The sequence below is a fragment of the Silurus aristotelis genome (genome assembly GCF_946808225.1).
Source record: "Silurus aristotelis genome assembly, chromosome: 21".
Classification (NCBI taxonomy): domain Eukaryota; kingdom Metazoa; phylum Chordata; class Actinopteri; order Siluriformes; family Siluridae; genus Silurus; species Silurus aristotelis.
In genome coordinates, this window is record NC_139594.1 from 10,300,131 (window position 1) to 10,327,630 (window position 27,500).

At 40.7% G+C, this 27,500-nt stretch overlaps 1 protein-coding gene and 1 long non-coding RNA gene across 2 annotated transcripts in view; one reads left to right on the plus strand and one right to left on the minus strand.

Annotated features, from left to right (window-relative positions):
* The window catches only part of eif3hb (eukaryotic translation initiation factor 3, subunit H, b), an 80,419-nt gene that overhangs the window by 5,892 nt on the left and 47,027 nt on the right, over positions 1-27,500 (plus strand). Inside the window, exon 2 of the mRNA XM_083524090.1 lies at positions 14,520-14,676. Within this exon, the coding sequence (XP_083380216.1) occupies positions 14,520-14,676 (157 nt within the window). The remainder of the gene's footprint in view (positions 1-14,519; positions 14,677-27,500) is intronic.
* On the minus strand, positions 22,373-23,115 carry LOC310716726. The gene is made up of 3 exons (XR_014530655.1): positions 23,048-23,115; positions 22,479-22,526; positions 22,373-22,439 (listed from the first exon to the last, which is right to left on the minus strand). It is a non-coding gene; the product is annotated as an uncharacterized lncRNA (long non-coding RNA).

The window sequence follows — 27,500 nt, forward strand, 5'->3', positions numbered from 1 at the left end:
GGCCGGGTGTGCTTACTTTTGAGCTTGTAGCGTGTCCTCTAACTAGTGCTTTTAGTTCCGTTTCCAAAAATGTAACAGGTGCAATACTTGTATATTTTTTTTTAAAGAATGCTGTATATTTTTTTTATTTCTTATTACGTTTAATGTTGTGAAAACCCCACGGATAAAGCGAACACTATAAACAGTCGTTTCCTCACCAGACTCTGTCCTGATGTTCTCGTAGAAATATTTATACTCGGTCTATAATGGAACGCGTCGGCAAAGCAGAAGTTCTTTCATAATGAGTCTGTCGAGTCGGTCAATATTCAGTTTTTTACTCCTCATCCGATTTTTTTTTTCTTTGATTGCACTGTGTGTGTGTGTGTGTGTGTGTGTGTGTGTGTGTGTGTGTGTGTGTGTGTGTTGAATGCTTTACACATTTGCAGTTCGACTTGTCGTCGTTTCCCTCGCAGCCTCTTCAAAACCTTAGCACTCTGATCGCCAGCCTCTCATGATGGGGTGCAATCAGTGCGAGCAGCAGTGGCTGCCAGATGTTCTCCATGCAGCAGGTGAGCGTTAGTGAGGCTGTTGGTGCTGTCAACTGTGCAGCTGCGTATTCCTGCTTCTGTCACTGCTACACACACACTTACTTCAAGTGCCTGGTAATGTTAGATGTTATGTTCATTTTTTTTAAGAGTTCTGGCATCTACATGAGAAGCCCCGTCTTAAAAAAACATAAAAAAAAGATGATTTCTAGCCACTGGTTTTGAGTTTTTCAGGCTTTGCAGATTTAAAGGACGTAATATGGCGGGTTTTTTTTACCGTCTGTGTGTTTTTAAGCAGATGGATTTCCCCTTGACTGCATCATAGCGGGTCATTAGCTTAACCAGTAAACTCGAAAAAACTTCCTACCTCTTTTTGCGCCGTCTAAAACTTTCCTTCGTTTTTCAGGCTTCTCTGTAACAAGCCGACAGGTCCCAAACCAATTAGCTGTGAAAAACATTCTACAGGTTGACAATTTGCCCTAATTTTCATTCGAGTTTGTGCTCTCATTCTGAACAGCTGAACAAAATGAACTCAAGGCAGCGGCTTGATAGACTTTATCTTGTGTACCAGCCAAGCTCGGAGTGTAGACAGACTTCTCAGAAGGGTAATTGCTTAAACAGTAACACAGGCCTTGCTTGAGAAACAGGCAGCGGCAGGTGTATTTTTGGAGCACTGATTTGCGCTGAAACCTGAATCATTAGCAGGCAGCAACGTGAATCCCTTGTTCTTTCTCAAGTTGTTTGAAAGCTGTTATCTGGCTTAAGGCGCATCAGCACAAAGGAATATGGCGACGCTTCTTGCCCCTCGTTTAAAAGGGACGATACGGTCTCGTGCAGTTGAAATGAACCAGCAGCAGGGGGCAGACTGGCTCCACTGGCTGTTTGTTTGTTTGTGGAGGAGGTTTGCTCGTGCACTGTATCATAAGCCTGTCATTTTAAACACCAGGATTAGATTATCGTCGAATTATTAAACGCAGCAACACCGGTTTCCTTTTCTGCAGCAATTTCGGAACTTTTAGGTGCTCTGCAGATGCGTTTCGAACAGATAAGGTTTATTAAGCATTAAAGGGAAAGGGGGGGGGGGGGGGTTTGTGGGGGTCGAGGTGTAGCCATTAGACATTCAGCTAAGAGCATGGTCCAGGCTAACGGGTGTAGACCGATCACTTTTTATCTCATTAGAGGGCCAGCTGTTTGTGTTTTTTCTGCAGACCCCCAGAGACTGCGCGTTAACTGCACCAGGGTTCTGCGGGTCACACTGATGAGCTCCGAGGATGTGCGTCATCCCTATTGGGTCAATTGCAGGGTTTTTTCAATGATTCATTTACATGATGATTAACTTGGTCACTAATTCATGTCCCATGGGAATTTAAATATACTTCAGTATGACATCGGTCGACTTTAAATTCACCCAAAGGCCAATTGTTTATTAAATTGAATGCTAAATTATTATTAATCAGATGCTCAGGTCACACTTTAATTATACAGACATCATAGTATGTTTCTATTGTTGACATCATCTTAGTAGCTGGAGTTTCATGGTATAATACCAAAGTGGATTGGACTTTGAAACTGAAGTCTGACACTGATTTCAGAGTCTCAAATATTAATGTAAAAAGAGGTGCATCAATACAATAGCGATCAAGTGAAGCCAGAATGGCTCTTCAGCCCTCTAGTGGTAGGGTGTAGTACAACATTTGCTAATTCCTGTAACCAAATGGAAACCATCTTTTCCAGCATCTTTCCCAACAGTAAATGTGTTTCATAGGAGTTATTCGGAAAAAGATAAAAGGTCGTGGTTGATTAGGTGATTGGCAGTTTTGGAAATTTGATAGTTGTGTAGCCATGTCTTGTTCTGCAGACACAATCTCCAAACATTATTGTCAGGCTCCAGTTTTTAGCTACATCAAAGTCATGTTTCAGTGCGAGTAAATTTAGGCTGCTAAACCACACTGAGAACCAAGACAGCACCAAGACAGCACAAGACAGCTGTTTTGGTGGACAGCACACTTGTGGTGCAGCACAAGACAGCACAGTATGAACAAAAGTTTGCGGACACATGACTATAGGATAGATTTTTCTTTTTTTAACACCCCATTCCACATTTATTCTCTGTTTGCTGTTATAGTAACATGTGCTTGTGGAGATCTGTGGTCATTCAGCCACGAAGGCTTAAGTAAAGCCAGGTACTGATGTAGGGTGAGAAGGACTGAAGTGCAGTTAGTGGTCCAATTCATCCCACAGGTGTTTAGTATGGTTGAGATCAGAGCTCTATAGCAGGCCACTTTAGATCTTCCACTTCAACCCATGTAAAGAATTTCTTCATGCTTTGTGCACAGGCGCATTGTCATACTTGAACAGGTGTGGGTCTCCTAGTTTAAGTAAAGGAACAAATAAATGCTACTGCATCCAAAGACACCCTGTATAATTGTTTCTCCAACTTTGTGGCAACAGTTCGGGGAGGACAGTCCAGTGACAGTCCAGTGTCCCAAAACATTTGTCCATATAGTGTATGGTACCTCTTATATTTAGTTACAGCTCCTATTGTTGATGTTATAGAGAAAAAATAACGTAGATGAGCTTCCCGTCACCAGAACTTGCGATATTAGAATACGTGCACTAGACCCACGTCTCAGCTCCACACGTATCCACCCCTTTGCTCTAGCACGCATTTTCTTACATAAAATGCAGCCCAGTTTCCTTCACAGAAATAACACAAAGGATTACAAGAGAAAGAGTAATCCGTATAAACCTTAGATTCAAGGTGAGCGCAATTTAGGCTGCTGATGGGGGGGGGGGGGGGAATAGAAGTTGGCAAAGAAAACATGAAAGGATGAAATGAGTAAAAAAAAAATAATCATAATGGCGAGCGTAATAAAACAGTTTTCGAGTAAATCTCAGAAGGCTGCTGTAAGTGGAATGATTTAATGTACCGGGATCATAATTGTCTGTGCAGTAACACTTCAGTCACATTTCGCTTTACATTTCTGCCGCTGTTCAGTCTTTGCTCATAAAAAAACATTTGAAATGTTCTCAAGCTGGGATTGAGGATACGCTTGTATCCTGCCCGTTCCTGACTCAGCAGCCGCGCTCGGCATCCTCGGTGAGACTAAGGGACAGAAGCTTTTCACCCTCGGGCAGCACGACACCATCCCTGTTCTCTCGCATGTTTTACACGTCTGTGAAAGATGGAACCGAGAGAATGGCATGCGTCTACACGCGTTGTGTGTGTCGATGGTGCAGGCGCCGGGCTTTGTTTGCTTTAAGCCTTCCGTTTATCCGCAGGAGTATGTGAGATTGATGGCTATACTGCTGCATGCGTGCTAAAAAATAAACAGGCGAGCCTACGGATAACATGAAGCCGAAAGACGCTTTTCTGTCCGTCCCTCAACGATGGTCACTGCATCTCCAGGGTGCGGTCCACTGTAGAGGTCAACGCCACTCATAATGACCCAAATCTCCGAATGATACATTTCCTGATTGAGACGTTTAATATGTAATTATATGACTCGCTTCTTGTAGCCTTTGAGTGCAAATGAAAAGCAGTAAATGTCCAGGAAAGGATGTTTGCCTGCATGGGCCGTGGCAACATTTACTGACTTACAAAGAAGAATTGATCACAGATGTGGAGTAGAGTGTTAAATTTGTAGAGGAAGAGAAGAGCATGTTCATGTAAATCCACGTATTTAATGCTTAGAAAGACAGAGGTTTCCTCAGGGTTCCTTGGCTTCCTCTCATTTACAAAAATGTGCCAATTGGTAGACTGTTATACTTAGGTGTGTATGTGATATCCACCTTTTCCTAGTTGTAAGGGAGTGTGTGTGATATCCTCCTCCACTTAGTTATTAGGGAGTGTGTGATCTCTTAGTTGTGTGTTTGTGACGATCTCTTAATTATGAAAGTGAGTGTGAATCCACATTCTAGTTGTGAGGGAGTGTGTGATATCCTCCTCCACTTATCCTCCTTATGGTTGTGTGTGTGTGTGTGTGTGTGTGTGTATTCTCCTCTTGGTTGTGTGTGTACCCTCCTCATAGTTGTGTGTGATTTGCTCTTCTTAGTTGTGAGTGTGTGAGATATCCTCCTCTTACTTGTGTGTATATCCTCATCTTAGTTGTGTATGATGTCCTCTTCTTAGTTGTGAGAGAGAGTGTGTGATATCCTCCTCTTACTTGTGAGTGTGTGTATTGTAAACTGTGCATTCTATTCAGAACCTATTTCCTGCAACATGGCCATTCTTGCAGGGATAAACCCCAGATCACTGTAACGCTGAGTAGAAAGAAGAATGAGTAAATGTCTATTTGAACACAACGTCTATCCAGATTGAAGGTAAGACTTGGCTTGAGAATGAATCAATCTTATTGATTAGGCAGATTTTTTTCCCTCTCAAGTGGGTCTTATTCATCATTTGGCGTGGATCGTGTTTTCTCAAGTTGATTAAGTATTAAGCTCTGTTTTTATGTAATGCAGTAATGTCTCACATTATGAGTTCATTAAATATTCACTACTCTTCTTTCATTAACTCATTCAAATCAATTGGCTTTGTCTAGAGTATTTGAATATTTAGTTCATTATATGGCAGAATATTCAAAATCTTAGAAACAATGGGCTTCCTTTGAATGAAAATATTCAGCAGGATTAAAATCCGTTATGTGCCGGAGTTTCACGGCGTTCTATCAGAAAATGAACCGATTAACAATGCGAACTTCGATCGAGTACAAAGACGTCTTTACACCAGAGGGACTGGAGGAGGGATTAAGTGTGTCTGAAAATGAGGTGCGTCAGAGACTCTCACTTTAGCGCTCTGGTCTTGGTCTTCATTTGTCCTGTGGTCTACCTGTGACAGCTGCTTAGCTCCTTGTCGATCGATTTTCACAATTCTCCAGAGAATGCAGCAGCGTTTGCTCGTCTTTGAGCTTAAAGCACAATATAGGACATACTGTATTTCTGTGTTTTTCATGTCCTGGTGAGATTTTGGTTCGTCATTATCAGGGGTTGATAAATCATTAATGCAGTAACTAGCTCTCTGGGTAAATGAAAGCTCTGTAGGCCCTTTGGGCTTCATTGGTCCTTTGGTTGTCTGGACAGTGAGCCAAAATCTAGCATTATAATTAATATTGGTGAACTGGTCTGCTAGTTATGTGTGTAAATATGGACTTGGGCTGCAACTAATGATTATTTTGTTAATCGAATAATAAAATTAAATTTTTTTATGTATAAAAATATATAAAAAAAATGCAAAAGCCACATTGAGTTGAATTATCTTTAATTTTGACATTTTAAAGCTTATCGTAGCTACTTGTTGAGGCACATGGGGGATTTCTCCTTTTATCAAAGTCACTCATGCTGGATTATTTATTTCTGTAAAAAAGTATTTTAATATGCAAGGTGTAAATTGTGTAAATCAACATTTGTGTTGTTTTTAATAATTGCAGACGTCAAATTGACAACCGTGCTTAAAAAAAAGCACATTTTATTCAGTTGTGAAGATATCGAGAATATAATTCATGTGTTAGGGAAGTGAAGAAAAGAGTGCAGGCAGGGTGGAGTGGGTGGAGAAGAGTGACAGGAGTGATTTGTGATAGAAGAGTATCTGCAAGAGTGAAAGGGTAAGTTTATAGGACTGTGGTGAGACCTGCGATGTTGTATGGATTAGAGACAGTGGCATTGAGTAAAAGACAGGAGGTGGCGCTGGAGGTAGCGGAGCTGAAGATGTTGAGGTTTTCGTTGGGAGTGACGAGGATGGATAAGATTAGAAATGAGTTTATTAGATGGACAGCGCATGTAGGATGTTTTGGAGACAAGGTGAAGGAGGCGAGATTGAGATGGTTTGAACATGTGCAGAGGAGAGACATGGGGTATATCGGTAGGAGAATGCTGAGGATGGAGCCACCAGAAAGGAGGAAAAGAGGAAGACCAAGGAGGAGGTTCATGGATGTGGTGAGGGAAGACATGCAGGTAGTTGGTGTGAAAGAGGCAGATGTAGAAGACAGGGTGGTATGGAGACGGATGATCCGCTGTGGCAACCCCTAATGGGAGCAGCCGAAAGAAAAAGAAGAAGAATTCATTTAATCTTGTATAATAATGAAATAATATATGAATAAATTAAATATACACACATTGAAAACAAGCATTTGAACGTTGTAAACTCGCAGTAAAATGGACAAGTTACTGTTGTAGCAGACAAACGCTATAAAAGAGAATGAAACGGAGAAACGCAGCCAGTAACAGACTTAATAAGGGGAAAATATGCATTGATGTACAAATGCATGTAAATGTATTTGTTTGCTGCTGTTATTTGCTGCTTTTAGATTGTGTTTTTCCGCATCGTTTTAATTGAATCATCACGATGTCGTGAGCGAGCTGATTGTGCAACCTGATGCTGGACAGAACAGATCCAGTGCGACAGTCCCGAAGTTACAATTTACACAAAAGCACTTCATTATACTACACCATTTTCACATGAGGATTCTACAGTTTTTCTCACAAGGCTGATGTTTCACTTTCATCCCTGACTCCAGTGTGTTTTTCTTTTCCTGCTGCTGGTTGCCTCTTTTACTCTCCGACGAAATGTGATCTCTAGATGTCTGGGTCAGAGCATCTTCAAGCTCTTGTTGGCTGTTCCTGGTGTGCAGTGGTCAGTATCTATCAGAACGGGTCCAAGGAAGGAACAGTGGAGAACCGGAGAGAGGGTGGACATTGCTGGCCAAGGCTCAATGATGCACTGTAGATTAAATTGCTGATGAAGGTAATGCTTTTGATGCTCGACGGGTCAGGACTGTTTTCGCAGCGAAATCGGGAACAAAACAATATAAGCAGTTGGTAAAAAAAAATGTCATGTCTGATCGGTGTGAAGAACTCATTTTAGCCAATGTGTGTAGTGCAGCAGCTGGTGGGATTCTTCATATGTAGCTTGTTCTGTAGTTGCATTTAAACGTGTTGCTTTCCGCTTCGCTGCATCGTATACGGATGTGATGGTCACGAGTACAACTTTTGTCTCTAAAGTATGACTCTTGCATCCCGCCTGATCACCCCAACTTCTATTTGTATTTATTTATAACGCGTGATGCAGCTCTAAAAAAAAAAAAAAAAAAAAAAAAAGTAGCCAAAAAGACCTCTGTGTGTATATGAGTAGAACAAGTCATTGCAAATTCTTCAATTGTGGATTTATGTCTTTTTGTTTATATCACATTGGAAAAACAGTTGAATTGGATTTAAAGCCTCACATCCCCCAGTTCGGGTGTTGGAAGTGGTTGGATGTGGATGGGTGTAGACTTTGGCCCCCAAAGGCCACAGGTACACAGTGTTTGGATCTCATCCTGGCTTTGCTGTTGTCTTCTGAAATCTTGCCTATTGTGCTTTCTGCCCAGTCTGTCTGGTTTTATGGATACACAGACGACAGGCTTTTGGTTAAAGTTGGAGCTGAGAGCACAAACTGTGCCAGCTCTGACCATGATGCTCTTTCCGAACAGTTCATACTTAAGCACATGAGGTTATGATGGTTATTTATGGTTCACAAATCCCCCGCACTGGAAGTGAACAGGCATCGAATACATTGATGGATAAGTGAAAGGGTTTTCTCAAAGTTATTAGGATGAATTCATCAGCTTATTGATGCTCGCCAGGCTTTCCAGGGAGGGGATTAGTTGGACTGATTTGTCCCTGTGGATCTCTTGGCAAACCTGATGGAAGGGTTGTTGTAATCAAATTTAAACCAAAGTGTGGGAGTGTAGATCCTTGTTACAGTATATGGACTTTGTCATATTTTGAAGAAAAACATAGTCGACTGTCTGCCTCAATGTTTCTTGGGAGAGCTTTTAACTTTATGCCTTTTTTTTTTCACATTCCACTTTGTTTAAGTCTCTAGACTCACACTTCACGCTATAGTTCTACCTATCGGCGAGAATTTATCAGTGCCTGTTTCAGCCCCATGGCTCCTCATTAGTCTCCAAAACAGCTGCCATTTAGATAACCCCAAAAACAAGGATCATTATCGTACGCCACTTTGGGTGAGTTATGAAAGTAATGTCACAGGGTTATGAAGGAGAATTTCATTTTGAATTTCTCGTTGCTTTCATAAGAGATTGTGATTTATGCTCATGACTTATTCTCTGTTGCTAAAGGAGCAGTTTTTGAAAGTAAAATCACCCATGAGGTAAATCACAATTTCCTAAAAACGCTGTTTCCTTTGCGTCACAAGCGATTAGTCAGCTATTGCATAAATATTCAGTGGTTTGTTGAAATGATATTGAATGAAATATTTACTGTTTACACCTGACTCTTCCAGCCATAGCTGACTGATCGCAACCTGTTCCAGCATGACCATGACCCTGCGCACAACTCAGCTCCTTCAAGATATGGTTTTCTTGTGTTGAAGTGGAAGATTTTAAATAGCCTGTTTAAAAAGGACTGACCTCAAATCTGTCGAACACTTGGGATGAATTGGAACACTGACTGCACCCAGGCCTCTTCAACCTTTTTGATTGATTACAAATCTCTAGAAACACACTCCAAAATCTATTGGAACATCTTCCCAGAAGAGTGGAGGGTATCATAATGGCAAATGGGGACAGAATGTGGAACAGGATGTTCAAAAAGCACATACGAATTTTATGGTCAGTTGTCCGCACACTTTGGTCCATATAGTATAAATGCTATAACATATAGCTTGTTGAAAGTTTGGTGCCATTGGTTATATAGCAGCTGCGAGCTATGTTGATCATAGGTTGATCTCACATACAATGATTACTTAACATTCAAAGACGTTTTAGTCCAGACTCATTTGCATTTACAGCTGGTAGCATTACATGAGTGTTGAGCGTAAATGCTAAAAAACATCAGTGGAATTCATTTTTAACTACCGTAATTTCCGGACTATAAAGCGCACCCATATATAAGCTGCACCCACTGAATTTTACAAATATTTTTATTTTTAACATAAATAAGCCGCACCTGTCTATAAGCCACAGTGTCTACACTAATGTACTTTACACAGGCTTTAACGAAAGACACGTTACACACGGTGTAACGGGTGAAATATGTTGCGCTACTTTTAGAAGCATAGCGGTATTTTGGGAATAGCATGCCACTGCATTACCGGTATTACTGCGTGTGTGTAAGACTGAGGAATATGTCCTTATTATTTTCTGATGCTGATTTCTAAGTTTCTTTGACTAACCCATAACGCTTTTGCCAAGAATAATAAAAAAGCACGGGTTTTGGAAACCTGTCTGTGCTTATATTATTTTTGTTGCAACTGGAGTTAGCGAGCTCTCCCTTCACCCCGATTCAACGCGCTACAACGGCTTGTATCTAAACAGTAGCCGACCAAGTAAGTCATTGTTTACTGTCTTCCTCCTTCCTTTCACAACTATTTCTCTCTGGAGTTTATCTTTTGGCATCGTCGTGCATTTAAAAAAAACTTTTTTCCTCCCGATGCCGTGCAGCTCAGAACACAGGTGAGGTGCCTTTTTTTTTAGTTTCCGTTCGGAAATTTCATTGGTCTAATGTTATGTCGCTCAGTTTATTGGCTTGAAGTTTGTGAAACCGGGAAAAACCTAGCAAAAATTAATAAATTAGCCGCTTCATTGTTTAAGCCGCGGGGTTTAAAACATGGGGAAAAAAGTAGCGGCCTATAGTCCGAAAAATACGGTAAATCTTATAAGGTGATCACGCAGGAGTATGTGTTTATGATCGACTCAACCTCTTCTGTACGTTGCTCTGGAAAAGGGCTTCTGTTATGCTGTAATCAAAATAAGCAAACGAACCATACAACAAAAATTCAATAATCCTTGTGAATGAAAAGATTCAAAGTCGATTAGGTCTAGGTTTTAATTCGTTTCTTATTTTTATGAATAAATTTACACTTGCGATTCCGAATTTTCCAGGAGTTTTCCTACTTCGCCAAATTCCTTATGTAAGTGTTTGCACAAAGCATTTGCGAGTTTGAGGCCCCTTATTTGCATGCAGGGAACATTAACAGCCTAGCAACATTTTGGCTACATTTCTACTGTGAAGAGAGCAAATTGAGCTGCCATGGTTTTTCTGTGACTGTTCTCACACACAGTATCCTCAATTCATTATATTGTCTTTCGTACTGTAGACTTAACAGTTCAAGAGAGTATTTCTAGGATGCGCCATTGTTTAATGGCAATGCGTAACCAAGTTGTAAAGGCTTTAAACGTTTCTACAATCGTACGCTTTTATATTAACTTAGAAAAAGATTTTTCATATTTCTATGTAGTAGATCTGACCTGTTTGATCATTTCATCATTGCAGGCATTTTTGCCTGACGAGAACTGAGCTCCACCCCGGCTGTAACAAAGCTGCTCAAAACAGCTGCTCCTCTTTCTTAAAAGGTTACTTCATCGCTTTAAATGAGTGGATTTGCTGGGCTGGGGCGAAAGGCATGATTCGTCAGAGTTTTTGTTGCAGCTGCTCTTTGCCTTGAAGGCTCCAATGACTTAGCTTTTGGTTTAGCGATCTTTGCAAATGAACAACAGTAGCTACCAGGTTTATCTTTAAGTCTCGTTGGCTGCTTTTTCTTTAATTTAGCGGTGCAACAGAAAAAAGCGGTTGCTCTGCATTCAGGAGATCTATAGAGAAAGGGGTAGCACTGTGGTTAGGATGAAGGACTTTAAATCAGAAGGTCGCGAGTTTAAATCTCACTGCTAAGCTGCCACTGCTGGGCCCTTGAGCAGGTCTCTTAATCCTCAACTGCTCAGGTGTATAAAGATCAAAATGGATAAAAGGGCATCTGCCAAATGCTCTAAATGCCTAGGCCAAATCCTGATCATTCCAAAAATTTTTTTTTTCTCGTGTTGCTTAAAGCCAGGGATGGGCATCAAATGTGTTTTAAAATAAAATACCAAATACTTTAACTTTAAGTGTATCAAAATAAACTACAAAATACAGCAGCCACACCAGAAGAGAAAAAATGGCAAATTTTTTCCCTGAGTGTGTTCATGTGTGTAATGACGCAACACAAGAAGCAGTTTGAAAAGGTAAAAAGACTGGCTTTGGTTTTTCTCAGAATAAAGCACATGCTGGTGGAAGCACTTCCATGTCCCTGGCTAGTGGTTGCTGTGTGATGGGACGAATTAGTTATGTTTGAGGATTTGGAGAAAATGTGGTAAAAATATGTAAAAAAAAAAAAAAAAAAAAACACTGGAGGCTCAGGAGATAGCTATATTAAATAGAAATAGTGTTGTAACATTTATTGTAGGTTTTGTAGTGAGATTAAAGCTACAGACTGCTGCAAATTAGCTCAACTTTTACCAAGGTTGAATTTTTCAAACGGAAGATCTTTCGGCCTCGAGTTGTACGCTGCATTTGACGTTTTTCCACAGCAAAAAAAAAGAAAGAAAATGAAGCACTTGTTGACTTCTGTGAAAAATTACCTTTAAGAACTGGCTCAAGGTGAGGTGGAGGCGGTTGAGATTAATAGATCGTGTGTGCGGTATTGATCCCCCACCCCTTCGGTGGTCCCCTAATCCCCGTCAAGCTCTTGGAGCGGCGCGCATTGGCCAGTGTCGAAGGTATTTCAGCCAGGATCTTTTTAACTGTGTCTTTACCCTGGCTTGAGCGAATCCATCCGAGCACTCTTCTTACCGTCTTGGCGCTCTGGCTTCTGTAGGGCCTCATCACAGATTGTATTCCCAGAGCCTGTTTTTTTTATCACGATTTAAATGAGCACGTCTCCGGTGGTCGCATTAGAAAATCTATTACAGCGGCGAGAGCGAGACATGAGAGATCGATAGCGCTTTGGCAGGACTGAGGTTTGCTCGGCCGATGTTCTTATCTCCACTCTGGGATCCTTACTCCTGCAGCTGGCTCTTGTAATCCTCTGCGATCACTTAAAAGGGTTATGCATAGAGTACAGTCTCTGCTTCCCGTTTTAAATGATGCGGGTTCCACTGCCTCTCGGCTCACCGTCCTTTAATTACCACCTTCATGCAATATAAAAAGGGCAGATTAATTTTACTCTATTAGCCACAGTCTTGTTGTATTTTAAACTGTATAATCCATGTAAGTTAATCTCAGGGTGAGCTCAGTAACAGTGGCTGTCTGTACCAGGAATGTGCCTCCTGCCTAATTGAGCTATTCGGCTATCTGTAAGAGTTAATATTTGGATATTTGAATGCTAATAGAAGGGAAACCGGCTTTAATTTGGTGTAATGAAGTAAAATTTTTCCACAGCAATTTTTTTTTATTTACCGCCTCCTCTCAATTGCAGCACATATGTTCGACAGACATATACAGAAATCCTAAACATTAAATATTAAACGCTGAGGTAACATCAATGTTTTTCCCCCGTCGCGATGTGCATAATGGAGCAGGCTAACATTCAAGCTTTAACCAGAAATCTAATTCATTTAATGAATGTTGTGCTCACAGCAGTAGTATTTTCATAAATCTGTCAGAACAGACAATTGGATGCAAAATATTTAAAAAGTTTTTATAAATCGAGTGTGGGAAAACATTTCTGCAGAAAAGTGCGCCTGATTCAGCAAAGCCTAAGGAGCCTTGGCGTATACTGTAGCGGTAAACTTTCGAATAAGTTGTGTGAAATAGTGTGGGAATCTTTTGAACACGGTGAAGCCGCAAAATAAGACATTGGCCGTCACTGACTTAAATGTAGACTTCGTGTTTCCAATTTTCTCATACTGGCGGCTCGATTGGGTTGAACAGACATTTGAATACTTCCAAACAGCTGTAGCTGATGGTCTGCTTAAGATAACTGACCTCAAAGACAATTTTTGTGGAGTTTTGATACTTTTTTTTTTTTACTATACACATTGTCCTGCTTGGAAATCACAGATTTCGTTGATGAAAATGATTAGTTAAGAGTTTTAGAATTTGACAATTTGCAGATTTTTGTTTTGCGCAACACTTTTTTTTTAGAAAATGAGGTCTTTTACAAACTTCTGCTGCTTAATAATACAAAACATTAGCCCCAATTCTATTCTTGTCTGATCTGAGAATCTGATTCCATGCCAGTTATTTCAGCTCAGTATTGGCCTTGATACAGGTGCTCATTAACAGAGCAGAGAAACCTCAGTGATAAAAACCCCTCTGTAGAACATAAATAGAAAGGGAGCATTGAGGTCCTGCCACAGTGACTCGTTAGAAATGATCAGTTACGCAGCGTTCCAGCAAACCGCCCAAACTTCTCACCATGTTCCTACCTACTAATAATCGAACGCGTCTGCACACTGCACTCCGACCCCGTCCCTGTAACAAGCCGCAAAAGAAAAGATTTGGCGATGATAAATGCGGTCTTTCTTCCTTTTAGCTACTTTTACTGTCTCTCAAAATAATGACACCTCCTAATGATGTTTATATAGCCCCAGAAAGTATGAAACGCTTAACCAGATAAAGAGTTGACATTAATTGCGATGATGATTCCGATGATTCATGCGGAGGGGAGGTGCGAGTGATTACACTATCGACTCCTCAGCTTTATTGCCTTTCTCTAACTGCGAGTAATATTAATTCTCCTGCCGGTTGTGAGATCGCAGATAGACCGAAGCCCTAAAATTCGAGGAGGGAAGCTGAGCATGTTACGTAGCTGACAAATTTTTAAATGACTGTTCTGTCTGTGCATCGATGTACCTTTTTGTCTTCGGTAATCACTCATTCGTGCACATCAGTCCTGAGTGGAATTTGTCAAAAAAAATGAAAAATTACTTTAGTCACACCCAGTTATCGAATATGATCCCCTCCCCCACCCTCCTCCCCCAAGTAGTTCTGACAGTTGATTATGATTAATTTATGAAGCGCTATCGATCATCACCAAACCATATAAAACATAGGAGACTGCTTTCATTACTGGTATGAGGAGCACACTGGATGTGAACAAACAGGTCAGAAATACCTCAGTCTGGTTTAATCCACCATTAATGCAGCGTGATGTGATGTCGATTTTCAAACCTTGAAGCGGATGTGCAGTTCCGCTTGTGTGTTTTTGTGGGTTTAAAGGCTTGCTGTTTGCCTCTGCAGGTAGTGCTAAAGATTATTAAACACTACCAGGAGGAAGGTCAGGGCAGTGAGGTGGTGCAGGGAGTGCTGCTGGGCCTGGTGGTTGATGACCGGCTGGAGATCACGAACTGCTTCCCCTTCCCCCAGCACACCGAGGATGATGCTGACTTTGATGAGGGTGAGTGAAGACCAGATCATTACATTACATTATTTTGAAAGAATACTTAATATAAGCAAACCAAAGTTTTTTACGTTTATAAGAACACAGGCAGACACGATGCTACACGAGGTGGTATCGAAAAGTTTCGGAAATAGCTCTGTTTACAAGAAAGTACTTTATTAATCTACGTTTACACACCGTCACCTTCAAAATAGTCCCCTTGCACAGCAAAACGGCGCTCCCAGCGTTCCTGCCGCTTCTGAAATGCGCTCCGGAAGTCTTCTTTTCGAAGCGTGTCAAGTAGGGCTATAACAATTTCTCGAGTAATTCGATAACAAAAAGTCTATTTCATTTGCTTTTATGCTTTAAGTCCATTTAACTACACACGGAGCACTGCGTTTCCCACGGACCATTATTACAGACGCACCACCCGACAAACTCTGGAGTACAGACCTGCACAGGACGGGTTTCTTTTAAAAAAAAAAATCTTTCTTCCGCAAAAATTTATTTTCCTGCTTCTGACCGCAAAAGCCTATGGGTAAAAATGTGTATCAGTAGTTTCATTTTCAACGCACTGACTGCTTCTTCCCGCTACACTTTTTTTTCTTTCTTTCTTTTTCCTGTTTCACTTGTTTCCCTTTTGGAATATAAATAAAAAAGAAACAGGAAATAAATAAACATGTTTCATTTTATTTTATTTTGACTTTTTGGATGAACTTGGACATGAAAAAGGAACTTTTAAGAACAAAGAACACCAACTGGAACGATATCTTCCAACACAACAAAACCTTGGCCTTGAAAAAAAACAAACAAAAAAAAAAAAACCTTTTATATGTTCCCTTCTTTAATAATGACGTCATATCTATAGCACTCAGTGATTCTCCTCTGTCTTGCTCTTCAGATATTGTGCCTCATTGTGCTCTAGTAGTTACCGCACGTGAGCCACGCGAGAGTTTGCTCTTCTCCTGCAACTTGCACGCTTGCACTCGCATTCACCCATCAAACCTTGTCCCGCACCCCACTAGTTTGTGTGCAAGCGCTCTGGACAGGTAAACAGAGAAGATGCTGCAGAATTGACAAATGGAGAAACGGAGAGAAAACGGCGAGGGATGAGAAGATTAAGGCCAAAGAAAACGCCAAAAAGTTTCCAAAGTTTGGGATAATTTCAAACATAAAGAAAACACCGTTCAGTGCGTTTACGTTATTGTAATTTGAAATGTATTTAAAATTTTTTTGTTTATATACAGTGCTTTCAAAAAGTCCCACTGCAGTGGCCATGCAGAGCAGGTAGTGTAAAGCTGTCGATAAACACACTGATTTAACGTGTGGAAATATAGTGTGTGAACAAAAAAACATCATGATACTGTTAGATTTAATAAATAAATACAAGCGAGAGTAATTGAGTTTCATTAAACGAATATCTTCCTAGAACCTGCTCCACACGGCCACTGCAGAGGGACTTTTTGAACATGTTGTATTTGCGTTTGTAGTTTGATGTAATATGGCAATTAAATGCACTAAATGGGTTTAGTTTTCACCGATCTTCTTTTATGCAATTTCAGCAATGTTAAATTTTTCTAAAAAGAAAAAAAAATGACGTTCATTTTTAGAGACCCGTCTTATTCTCTCTCTAATTTAGTATTGCTCTTTAATAAAGAAAAATGTGCTTCTTATCCCATTACCAAAATGATCGATAGCAGCAGCCCCAGTGTCGAGCAGTTTCTGCTATTCGCGCTGGATCTCCATCATGGTGTCAAAACAGCGAGCTTTGAACATCATCTTCAAGTCCACAGGAGCCAAACAGTTGTTTCCTGTTGTTTCCGAGGAGAAGCTCGCGCATGAGGAGAGCTCTGTGACAGACTGCTTACGTGGTCAGAATAGCAGACGTGGTAACGCACGTGGTCAGAACAGCACCGGTTGCGGATGTACACAGGACTTATGAAGGTCTGTGCTCCCGGTGACTGTGCGTGCAGCCTTGTGCTGCCATCTGTTGGCGTGTTACATAACTAGTCTCAAAACCTTTTGATACCACCTCAAAACCTGTGCACACACACACACACACACACACACACAAACACACACATTTAAGTCACTTAACCTTCAAAATTCAACACTAGTTAAAGTTTTTTCTGTTCCTTTATATTCATACTTGAAATTCAAATGAACAGTTAGACTCTGCTCTGTCTAAAATCAGCAGAACACGACTTATATAAAGGTTTGCAGTAGTATTTTAATATAATGTAGTAATAATTGATGGGATTCAACAAGCCTTGTTTACTTATATTTAAAAAAATATATATAATAAATATAATTCTGTCAATTTCTTACACAAGTGCAGTAATAATGATGAAAACGCTTCAACGTTCTTGCTGTCGATATTTGAGGCTGCTGCAGACCAAAGACTTGACTTCAGCAAATCAAAACTGCACTATTCTGCCTCCACCTCAGCGACAGTAATGTCCTTGCAGGCTTGAACGTGTTTTCAGTTATGAGATTTGAAAAATACCTTCGCATTGTAGGAGCACAGTTCTGAAAGGAAAATCAGATTCAGCTCTGAGTGGATGTGACTGTCTAGGCCACTCTCTCTTTTATCTTTTTTCTTTCCATACAGAGACACACAACCACATGCGCGCGCACACACACACACACACACACACACACAGATACAGGTAAGCATCATATGTTCCCTGGGCTGCAGGGGAAAAGTGGACCTCATCATCTTCTGAGTGTTATAGAGACAAAGAGAAGACAAAGAAGTGAGAGAGAGAAGGAAAAATAGGGATTATGACACTTTGTAATCTGAGCGCACACACACATGCATACACACACATGCATACACACACAGGCAGATTTTATTCTATTCTATTCTTCTATTGGGAGCACAGATCCATTGCTGTCCTTATGCAAAAATACCTTTTGGAAAGTATTTAAAAATCACTTCTATCTTAAGACATCAGAGGAACAGGAATGGGCTGAATCTTCACATACTAGTGAAGAGAAGCTAAACAAAGTCACCCACAAAAATCATTAAAACGGATCCAGTTCTTGTGAAGTGCTGGCAATTATTAGGTGTGTATAAAACAGTGAGAGTGTAGTATTGGGATACTGTCACATTGCACAGTATAATCCTAGTGTTTACATAGAAAAGGACTAAAAATAAAGGAAAAACTTTAGTAGCTAGAGACTTTCTTTTTATATTTCTCTCGTTTTCAGCGAATGGTCACCTCCCAGATCTTACCAGCTTAATACAACAGCTAATAAAAAGGAGGATGAAGGTTAACATGTGCTTTCTCAGAGTAGCGTAACACAACCAGAGGAAAGTGCAGTCTGCACTCTTCCAAATACACAAGTTTACAGGTACCCACAGATTAGCTCCTGGTGGTATAATTAGATTGAACTCATGATCTACATGATTTTCTCATGATCTACAGTGAGGAAAATAAGTATTTGAACACCCTGCTATTTTGCAAATTCTCCCACTTAGAAATCATGGCGGGGTCTGAAATTGTCATCGTAGGTGCATGTCCACTTTGAGAGACATAATCTAAAAAAGAAAATCCAGAAATCACAATGTATGATTTTTTAACTATTTATTTGTATGATACAGCTGCAAATAAGTATTTGAACACTTGAGAAAGTCAATGTTAATATTTGGTACAGTAGCCTTTGTTTGCAATTACAGAGGTCAAACGTTTCCTGTAGTTTTTCACCAGGATTGCACACACTGCAGGATGGATTTTGGTCCTCTCCTCCACACAGATCTTCTCTAGATCAGTCAGGTTTCTGGCCTGTCGCTAAAAAACACGGAGTTTGAGCTCCCTCCAAAGATTCTCTATTGGGTTTAGGTCTGGAGACTGGCTAGGCCACGGCAGAACCTTGATATGCTTCTTACAGAGCCACTCCTTGGTTATCCTGGCTGTGTGCTTCGGGTCATTGTAATGTTGGAAGACCCAGCCTCGACCCATCTTCAATGCTCTAACTGAGGGAAGGAGGTTGTTCCCCAAAATCTCGCAATACATGGCCCCGGTCATCCTCTCCTTAATACAGTGCAGTCGCCCTGTCCCATGTGCAGAAAAACACCCCCAAAGCATGATGCTACCACCCCCATGCTTCACAGTAGGGATGGTGTTCTTGGGATGGTACTCATCATTCTTCATCCTCCAAACACGTTTAGTGGAATTATGATCCAAAAGTTCTATTTTGGTCTCATCTGACCACATGACTTTCTCCCATGACTCCTCTGGATCATCCAAATAGTCATTGGCAAACTTAAGACGTGCCTGGACATGTGCTGGTTTAAGCAGGGGAACCTTCCGTGCCATGCATGATTTCAAACCATGACGTCTTAGTGTATTACCAACAGTAACCTTGGAAACGGTGGTCCCAGCTCTTTTCAGGTCATTGACCAGCTCCTCCCGTGTAGTTCTGGGCTGATTTCTCACTTTCCTTAGGATCATTGAGACCCCACGAGGTGAGATCTTGCATGGAGGCCCAGTTTGAGGGAGATTGACAATCATGTTTAGCTTCTTCCATTTTCTAATGATTGCTCCAACAGTGGACCTTTTTTCACCAAGCTGCTTGGCAATTTCCCCGTAGCCCTTTCCAGCCTTGTGGAGGTGTACAATTTTGTCTCTAGTGTCTTTGGACAGCTCTTTGGTCTTGGCCATGTTAGTAGTTGGATTCTTGCTGATTGTATGGGGTGGACAGGTGTCTTTATTCAGCAAACGACCTCAAACAGGTGCATCTAATTTAGGATAATAAATGTAGTGGAGGTGGACATTTTAAAGGCAGACTAACTTTGAGGCTCAGAATTCTAGTTGATAGACAGGTGTTCAAATACTTATTTGCAGCTGTATCATACAAATAAATAGTTTAAAAATCATACATTGTGATTTCTGGATTTTTTTTTTTTTTAGATTATGTCTCTCACAGTGGACATGCACCTACGATGACCATTTCAGACCCCTCCATGATTTCTAAGTGGGAGAACTTGCAAAATAGCAGGGTGTTCAAATACTTATTTTCCTCACTGTATGTCTATCTCACTGATCTTCTCATTCTTTTTTTTTTGTTTAGCTTTTTGAGTTCTGACAATGGGATTTGAACTTGCTGTCTCTTGACAATAAAGCAGACTCTTTTCAATAGACTACTTTGAAGCTCAAAGTTAATCTACTTGGATTTCTACAATCTTTCAGTATGACTTAATGTGTAAATATTAAGACAGATGTGAGAAACTTTCTGGGATGATGACTGGGATATGAGCTTTTCTGTTTCAGAGGAAACAAAGCATTGGGTATGAAAATACAGTTATATAATGATTTCTACTAGAAATCTGAGCGAGGGTGTGGGATTTTTCTTTGGAGCACTGGGGTTCTGAGGTTTGTTTAGTAAAGTTGAGGTCAGGGCTCGAGTTCTTCCACGCCAACCATGTATTCATGGTATTGGGGACATGGTCATGCGGGAACAGTTCTTTTAGTGTTAATCGTTAGTGTTAGTCAATCTTTGTATTCCACGAGGAAGGTACAATACATTCAGCTGCATGCATAAGAGTTTTGCATTTGCAAGTTTGTGAAATGGCCATAATGTTAAAATTGTTTTACTTTGCGAATAGAATGTTGAATTTTAATTTTATTTTTTTTAATTGTCATCATTTGAAAATTTCCAGCTACGCTTCCCATTACACCTAGAGCCTCACAGTAACAAATGCTTTCTTCTTTCATGTATCTAACAATTAATTGCTCACTCGTGACAGCATTACATTTCAGCATGAATTCACTTTGGAAGGAATTTTACAGGCTATGGATTCTGTAAGCATTTAGCGTGTTCAGCGATAAGGAAACCAACTCCTTGATAGTCGCAATGCTGTTCGTACGAAATGAAGGTATTGCTAAAGCCATTTGACGTGTGGTGAAATGAAGATCGGTGCTCCGTCAGGAAACGGACTACTCCGGAAGTGCTGGGAAATGGTTTAGCAGGAAAGCTGTTGAAATCCTGGCACAAGTACAATTGTTATCCATCTGCTGCATATCGAAGCCTCCGAACTTTTTTGCTTTATTTATTTATTTTACTTCAAGGGTGCATGGCAGGATTATGTTGTCTTCAGGGCGAACAGACTTTTCCAGGAAAGAATCCTTAACTCAGCTGGAGCGAAGAAGGAGAGAAAGAGAAAAGACGACGCCCGCTGACTTTATTTACGTCGTTCTGCACTTTGTTGCCTCCTTATTTAACGGCTTCTGAGCGCCATTCATGGAGCCCCGTTGCTCTCGATAGTCTAGCGTCTCATCTCATCCGGCACTGTAGCACATCTCGTACAGCTTCTCAGCTACCTCCTACTCCATCCCATCCCGAAGCACTTTCATTAGAGCAGGGGAATCCCTCAAAACAACAAGAAACGCTTAAGTCCTGATTTATACCACACAAGGTAACACACAAGGTAATTGCCCTCGTTCTTGGCATAAATGCTCATTATTATTTCATGCACACTCAGGCATTGACCTGCCATAACAGCTTGGCATATGTTCTCGGTTAAATTGGCATTGGAAGCGAGCTGCTGGAGTCACAGTACGAGGCAGAAACGCTTCTGCCAGCTCAATTAGTAAAGTTTGCTGCCATGGCCTTCACACTGTAACCACGCTGTCCTGGGTTTGAGAACTTGGGGTGGGAATGTGTGTGGTCAAAATGAGCGTAGGAAAGTTCAGCGTTATTATTTTAGCCACAAACCCACAGAAAATTGGTGACCCACCATTGTTCTTGAAAGCTCAGCGTTCTCTGTAATCGGTTTATTTTTTTTGTCATAGAAAAAATATTTTTTTTCCCCCACCCCATTTCTTACATTGTCCTGATTTGTTTGCATTTGGGAAGTTTAATAATGCATCAAATCTCTACGACATAATTAAAAGTAACATTCTTTCGTACGTCGTCGCCGTTCGATTGGGGACACACTGGTGCTGCAGGTTGCTTTGCTTCCTCGTGGCTACAAGTTTTCTGCTTTGATCCTGAGCTCAGATTTTTGCATGCAAATTTTGCATGCTTTCACTGTGCCCTTCTTTGTCTTGTTTTCAAGTTTCCTCCCATCCTTCGAAACCCCTCCAGTGCGCATCGGTTACAAGCGTTTGCATTGTTTTTAACATATTTGCATCTGTAAAAACTGATTTCTTTATTTATAATTATTAGATTTGCTATACTTATTTAGAAACTGACCATTTATACTCATTTAGAAAGTGACCAGTTGTTTGTGGACAATACCTTGTATGCAGATTGATTTCTCCTCGCTAAACCGTTTCGCGAGCGCGTTCTCTCGGCACAACTGCTGCTACGCGAATATGGCGTATCACAACACTACGGAGATCCAGGCGTGTCCTTGGAGTCACATGGTACATAGATCAACATGGCAGAGGTAGAGCTGCATCTTTCTGGAGACAGAACAAGAAAAAAAGGTCTGGTTTTATTTAACCTTCTTTCTTTTTTTCCCACTACAAAATCCTGCCACTTTAAATATTGAAAAAAAAAAAAGAAGTAAATTGATTATTTGCTGTCTGCCTGAATCAAAGAAATAAAAATGAACTATCTGTACCATATTGAATTGCATAGCATCGTATTTATTTTTCAATTTCATTGTATTGCATTGAATCATTGCATTATAAAATCGGATTGCACTGCATCGTAAGAGGGGTGAAGCGCCGGTATCTGCTTCATAAGTGTCTTATCATTGGCTGTGCATCGAGATGCGAATCCCATGGGCCTTAGTTAAGAAGATGCACATCCCTTTTGTGCGTAGAGTTCTGAGGTGGATTATCATCCTGTTCGGGGTGCATTCCTGCCTTGCTTCTAGTATTCCAGGAGTAGACCCTGGACCTCCAGAGACTGGCCTGAATAAAGCATTAAAATAAATGAATGATTTCATTAATATAGTTTTAATCATTTAAATCTTGTGTGTAGACTAACTACATACTGAATGTTATCAATGTTTATGCAGGCTGGGAATGATCACTCAGATCTGATGTTAAATATAAAATGGGATAATGATTTGTAGTTGAAGCATTCTAAGCCGTCCGACTGCATACTAAGATGAGCCGTCTGTTTTGATTACTGGCTTATATTTAGATATCTAATGTAATGGGAACCTAAAGGGTAGAAAAAGGAAAATGCTTAAAATGTTAAATATACTTGAAGGTTTATAGCTTGCTCCTAAACGTCCCATATATATGTGGAATGTTTCATGTGCAGGAATCTTACATTTACATCGAATAAATCACGAGAGCTATCGGCAGCCAGGCTGAACTTTACCAGACACGCCAATCATCGTGTTCTGCTTCACCCAGTTTTTAATACCGTGACATTCATTGAAGAGAAATACTGCAGCCTTGACTGCTCATGTGTTGTCTTTTACCGTTTCCTGCAACTCGGTGCTTTGTGTTTTAGCACCCTGCCTGGCTTTTCTCTGCCGTTCCCAAGTTTACCACCTGCCAGCTCTTCGATGATCACTAAAGTAGAAAAATGTCATTGTCAATAAGGCCAGTAAAAAGCGTGGAGAATTGTGGTGTAATTCAGCTGAACTCCTGTATTGGAGCATGGGTTTTTATTGAGCTCATCCACAGAGCGGTGCCTCATCAGCTCGTGTGCGGATGATAGGAAGAACCGGCTTGTTAAGAGAGAGAGGGAGAGAGAGATGGAGCGTGAGAGCGTGCTCTATTTGCTTGGCTTTTTATGGTGCGCGAACATGTAGGTGTAGCCAGGGAAACGGGCCGCGCCTCAGGCAGGAGAGCGCAGAGCAACGGGGCATTATTAAAAAATATAATGGGTTGAGGCCATGTTGTTCCTGAGGGAGAGAAAACATAAGAGAGGGAGAAGGGGAAATCGTTGAGATGATGCGGTATGTGCTTTAGAGCTGTGCACGAGGTAATATTCATACGTAATAAATGTTTTAAAAGTCAGAAAGATGTCTGCTATAAAGCTCACCTTCAGGGGTATAATGATCATCTCGCATGTTGTGACGCTTTGCGCGAGTGCCACAATACCTCAATATATGCCTTGTTTTTCTTGTTAGAGTACTGTGTTAGAATATGTGAAGTGGATAATCAGCGTTAGCTTTCTAAAATCATTAGCATTTGCTTTCTAGAGTCCGATCGTTTTCAATAAGGGCCGGTGTGGGCGCAGGATTTCATTGAAACCAAGCACACCAGATGGTCATTGAGAATGAAACTCATGAAATCAAAGCGAATAGAATTTGGTGTGGACTTGCTGGGTTGGAATGAAAACCTGCACCCGCACTGGCCATTTGTTAAAAAAGATTGGACGCCCCTGCTATAGAGTTTTTGCGATTTGGTTACTTGAGGTAATGCGCCAGTCAATAAGCGTTGGCCTTCTCCAGAATAGCGGTTCTTTATTCATTTTTGATCTCTCGTCACCTCTACCGACTAAAGCCAATGAGGAATTTGCTTTTTCCGAATAGTGAACATGGGCTAAAAATGTTTATTACACGCATGGAATCAAGAGCCTCGTATCGAGCAATCTAATACGTTATGCTGTATTGTTGTACCCCTAGCAATTTGGTATTCAATAATGCATTTAGCGTATTTATGCGAAGTAATGCATTCTAAAGTAATTCTTCACTGTTGGATAGCGTGTTGTTATTAGAGCGGTGTGATTGATGTCCGTGTCAGCACGTATTTAGGACTGGAGGTACACATAGGAGCGAATCTATACACACCAAGCACTCGATGAACTCCGCTTCAGGCGATGACGGAGGAGTCTCGAGACTATGTACTTATTAACACGCTGACACACTCAGGTTCCCTTGCTTCGACATATTTTCACCTGAGCTGCTCTAAAGTCTATATGAATGTGTGTGGGCGCGTGTTAATGTGAAACATAATGAAATGTTAATCACTGATGATTAACACAATGTTTAATGGGAGGAAAAGTCGATACGGCTCTCTGCTTCCCCTCGCTTGCTGTTCTTCTGGTGTTCACGTGCGCCTGTGTCTGGACAAGTGATGGAGCCTAATGAGTATTTAAACAGCCCTCATAAGCAATGCGCCAGGCCTTGAACTATACAAGCTGCAAAAAAGTTATAAATTCGCTCCTTAATGAGCAAACAGAGCGCCTTCACCGTCCACCCCTCGCTAGGAAATTGCCTTATTTATTAGTGCATTTGAAATGGCGAGCAGGAGCCTGTCGGGTCTTCTCCTTCACCTTGTCTTTTTCCCAGAGCAAACGCTTTCATTTTGATGAGGAGTTGCCGCTGACCCGAGGATACTGTGGCCTGTGGGGGCGTTCGGATCGGGGGAAATGGCTAACCGACGCAGTGCAGTTTGTTTATCTGACTTAATAGGAGGAGTGCTCTTTGCTAACAGGCACAGTGGTGGGGAAAGTTCAGGCAACAGCTCGGCCTTGTCAAAAGTTTGGAACCACGGGCTTGAAATGCAGAAGATTAATTCGATATTAAACGTTTATCTGGTTTTAAAAGACACAAACTGTAGTTGAAACTTTCTAAGCTGTAAAACTTTGATACACTAGCAATCTCTGTGTACGGCGTCTGCAGCATGTGTGCAATTAACACAATTAAGAAAATGTGCTGATGAATGTTTCTTGTATTGAGAGAAGAGAAAATCTTTTTGCTTTATATTTGATGAGATTGAAACTCTTGAGTGCGTTTAGTCGAAACATAGAAAAAAAACTAACACATTTAAAGCACTTGGCTTTACTGATATCTATTCATCATTTGAGTAAACATGTTTAACATTGAGCTACATTGAGGCCATGAATAGTGAATAAGTTTTGTCATTATTGAACACCATTACTGAACTCTATATGTAACTTTTGTTATTGCGGTTCACGCAACATACAAACCCGAATCTCTGAGTGATTTATTAGAGTTTATTCGCCATGTTTTCCTATCCAGCCGATGTGTCGGAGCTGTAAAAGTGAATAATAGTAACAAACGCATGCTTTGGTTCCTAAAAAGAGGTCTAGATCAGTGGAGCATTAACCTTTTCCTGAGAGTTTAAATTTGAAAATGGAAGGAAAAAAAATACTGAAAAACTGAGGCAAATTGTCACCTCCATTGCAGGCCCCTTTTAACTAAGCTTTTTAAGTATGGTAGAAATGCTCTCGCACCACATCCACGTTAAGCCCAATGTTCACAGAATTGAGTACTGCATTGCAGATGCCAACCATTAGGAGTGTATACATTAGTGTCATATTTAAGCATTTACAGATTTTCACATTTTGAGCAGGTTCTGTGGCCACTGGTTCACAATGTTGTCTCATCTCACCCTCCTTTACCCAACTTCTGCACATCCCCCCCTCCCCCCCTCCATGCAGTTTTTCACCCACCTACAATCTTCTTCTTCCTTTTCTCCTGCTCGGTCTCTCTTACTCACTTGTCTGTCTGCTTGTTCATAGCTTCCCCGTTCACAAGCTTCCATCCTCCCTGCTCGATACTGGTTCTGATTAATGGAGGTAGAAGACCGAATGGCTGATCTTTTGATACTCTGTGTGCTCGTGATCATTTGGAACAGCAGATGAGTGTGACATGGTCCAGCTAACCTACGTCTGCTATACAGCAGGCCATTAGACCATTAAAGAAAGTCATCACTTTAGCAAATTCACTGTGATCGCAGACCATTTCGATTCAACAGACAATGTTTCTGACAAAAGCAAATACAAAAAGTTTAGGACGAGATTTTCGGGTGAGAAAAGTCACGACAAATGTTGTACGAATCTGTTGTTATTTAAACTTTCCGGCATTTATTTTTCTACTCCGGGATGTTTCGTGTCATTGATACTTGATCAGGCAAAATGCTCAATAACCCCTGTCCCAAGACTTCAGTTATAAGCAAATTCAACAAAGCTGGTTTTCTTTGCGTTTCTCAGTACAGAAATAACTCTAAAACTATTCTCTCTTTGCAGGGGAAGTGGCAGCTCAGTGATTAAGGCTTTTGATCAAAAGGTTGGGGGTTAATGCCCCGGTATCGCCAAGCTGCCACTTTTGGGGCCCTTGAGCAAGGCCCTTAAACCTTTGCGAAGAAAGAATTTAACTGTGTTTATCTGACACGTATAAAGCAACTTACTCTTATCATATCATATATCTCAGAAATTGTCGGTGTTCTGATGTCCTGCGATCCAGATTTCTACATGTGTTACAGACTGTTTTTGTTCCTAAACATGTCATTGTAACATCAGTCAGTTGTTGTCCTACATGACCACATGGCCCCCATATGTCTTAGAGATGCACAGATGATTTCAGCATTCCATTTCCTTTGCAGATGTTGGTTTTCAAACATCCGACTGTACAAGTGTATATGGTTTAGGTGTATATGCACCTCCCCCTAATAAACTCTTGCTGTGTATATGGTGTTTCATGAGATGTTGGTTAATTCTGATAAAGGGAACTAAAGCTACTTTGGAAGTAAGAAGTCGGAAATGTACGTCACTTCAATCCCAATGTGTTCCAGCTACAAAGGAAAAAGAGACTTTTCCATATTTTTATTTTGTTTTCGACAACTATATCTCCAAAACTTTGAACTGTATAGGCAGTTATAGATTTAACGAGTGAATGTCTGAGTGTTGATTTGATCTGAAGCGATTGCTTTTATTTACAATATCTTATTTATTAGTGAGGAGTGCGACGTTTATTATTCATCGTTTACTTTTATTTGTTTTCTGTTCATTCTTCATGTTGTGAGCGGTCATATTGATTTGATGTCACTTACTGCGCTCTGCTCATGATATCCTGTCGAATTGAGGTTTCGTTTTCTTTCAGTTAAAAGCTTGGGATTTTGTCTGAAACTAGATGCAAAAAATATTAAGCATAATAATGATATTATAACAACAGGTGA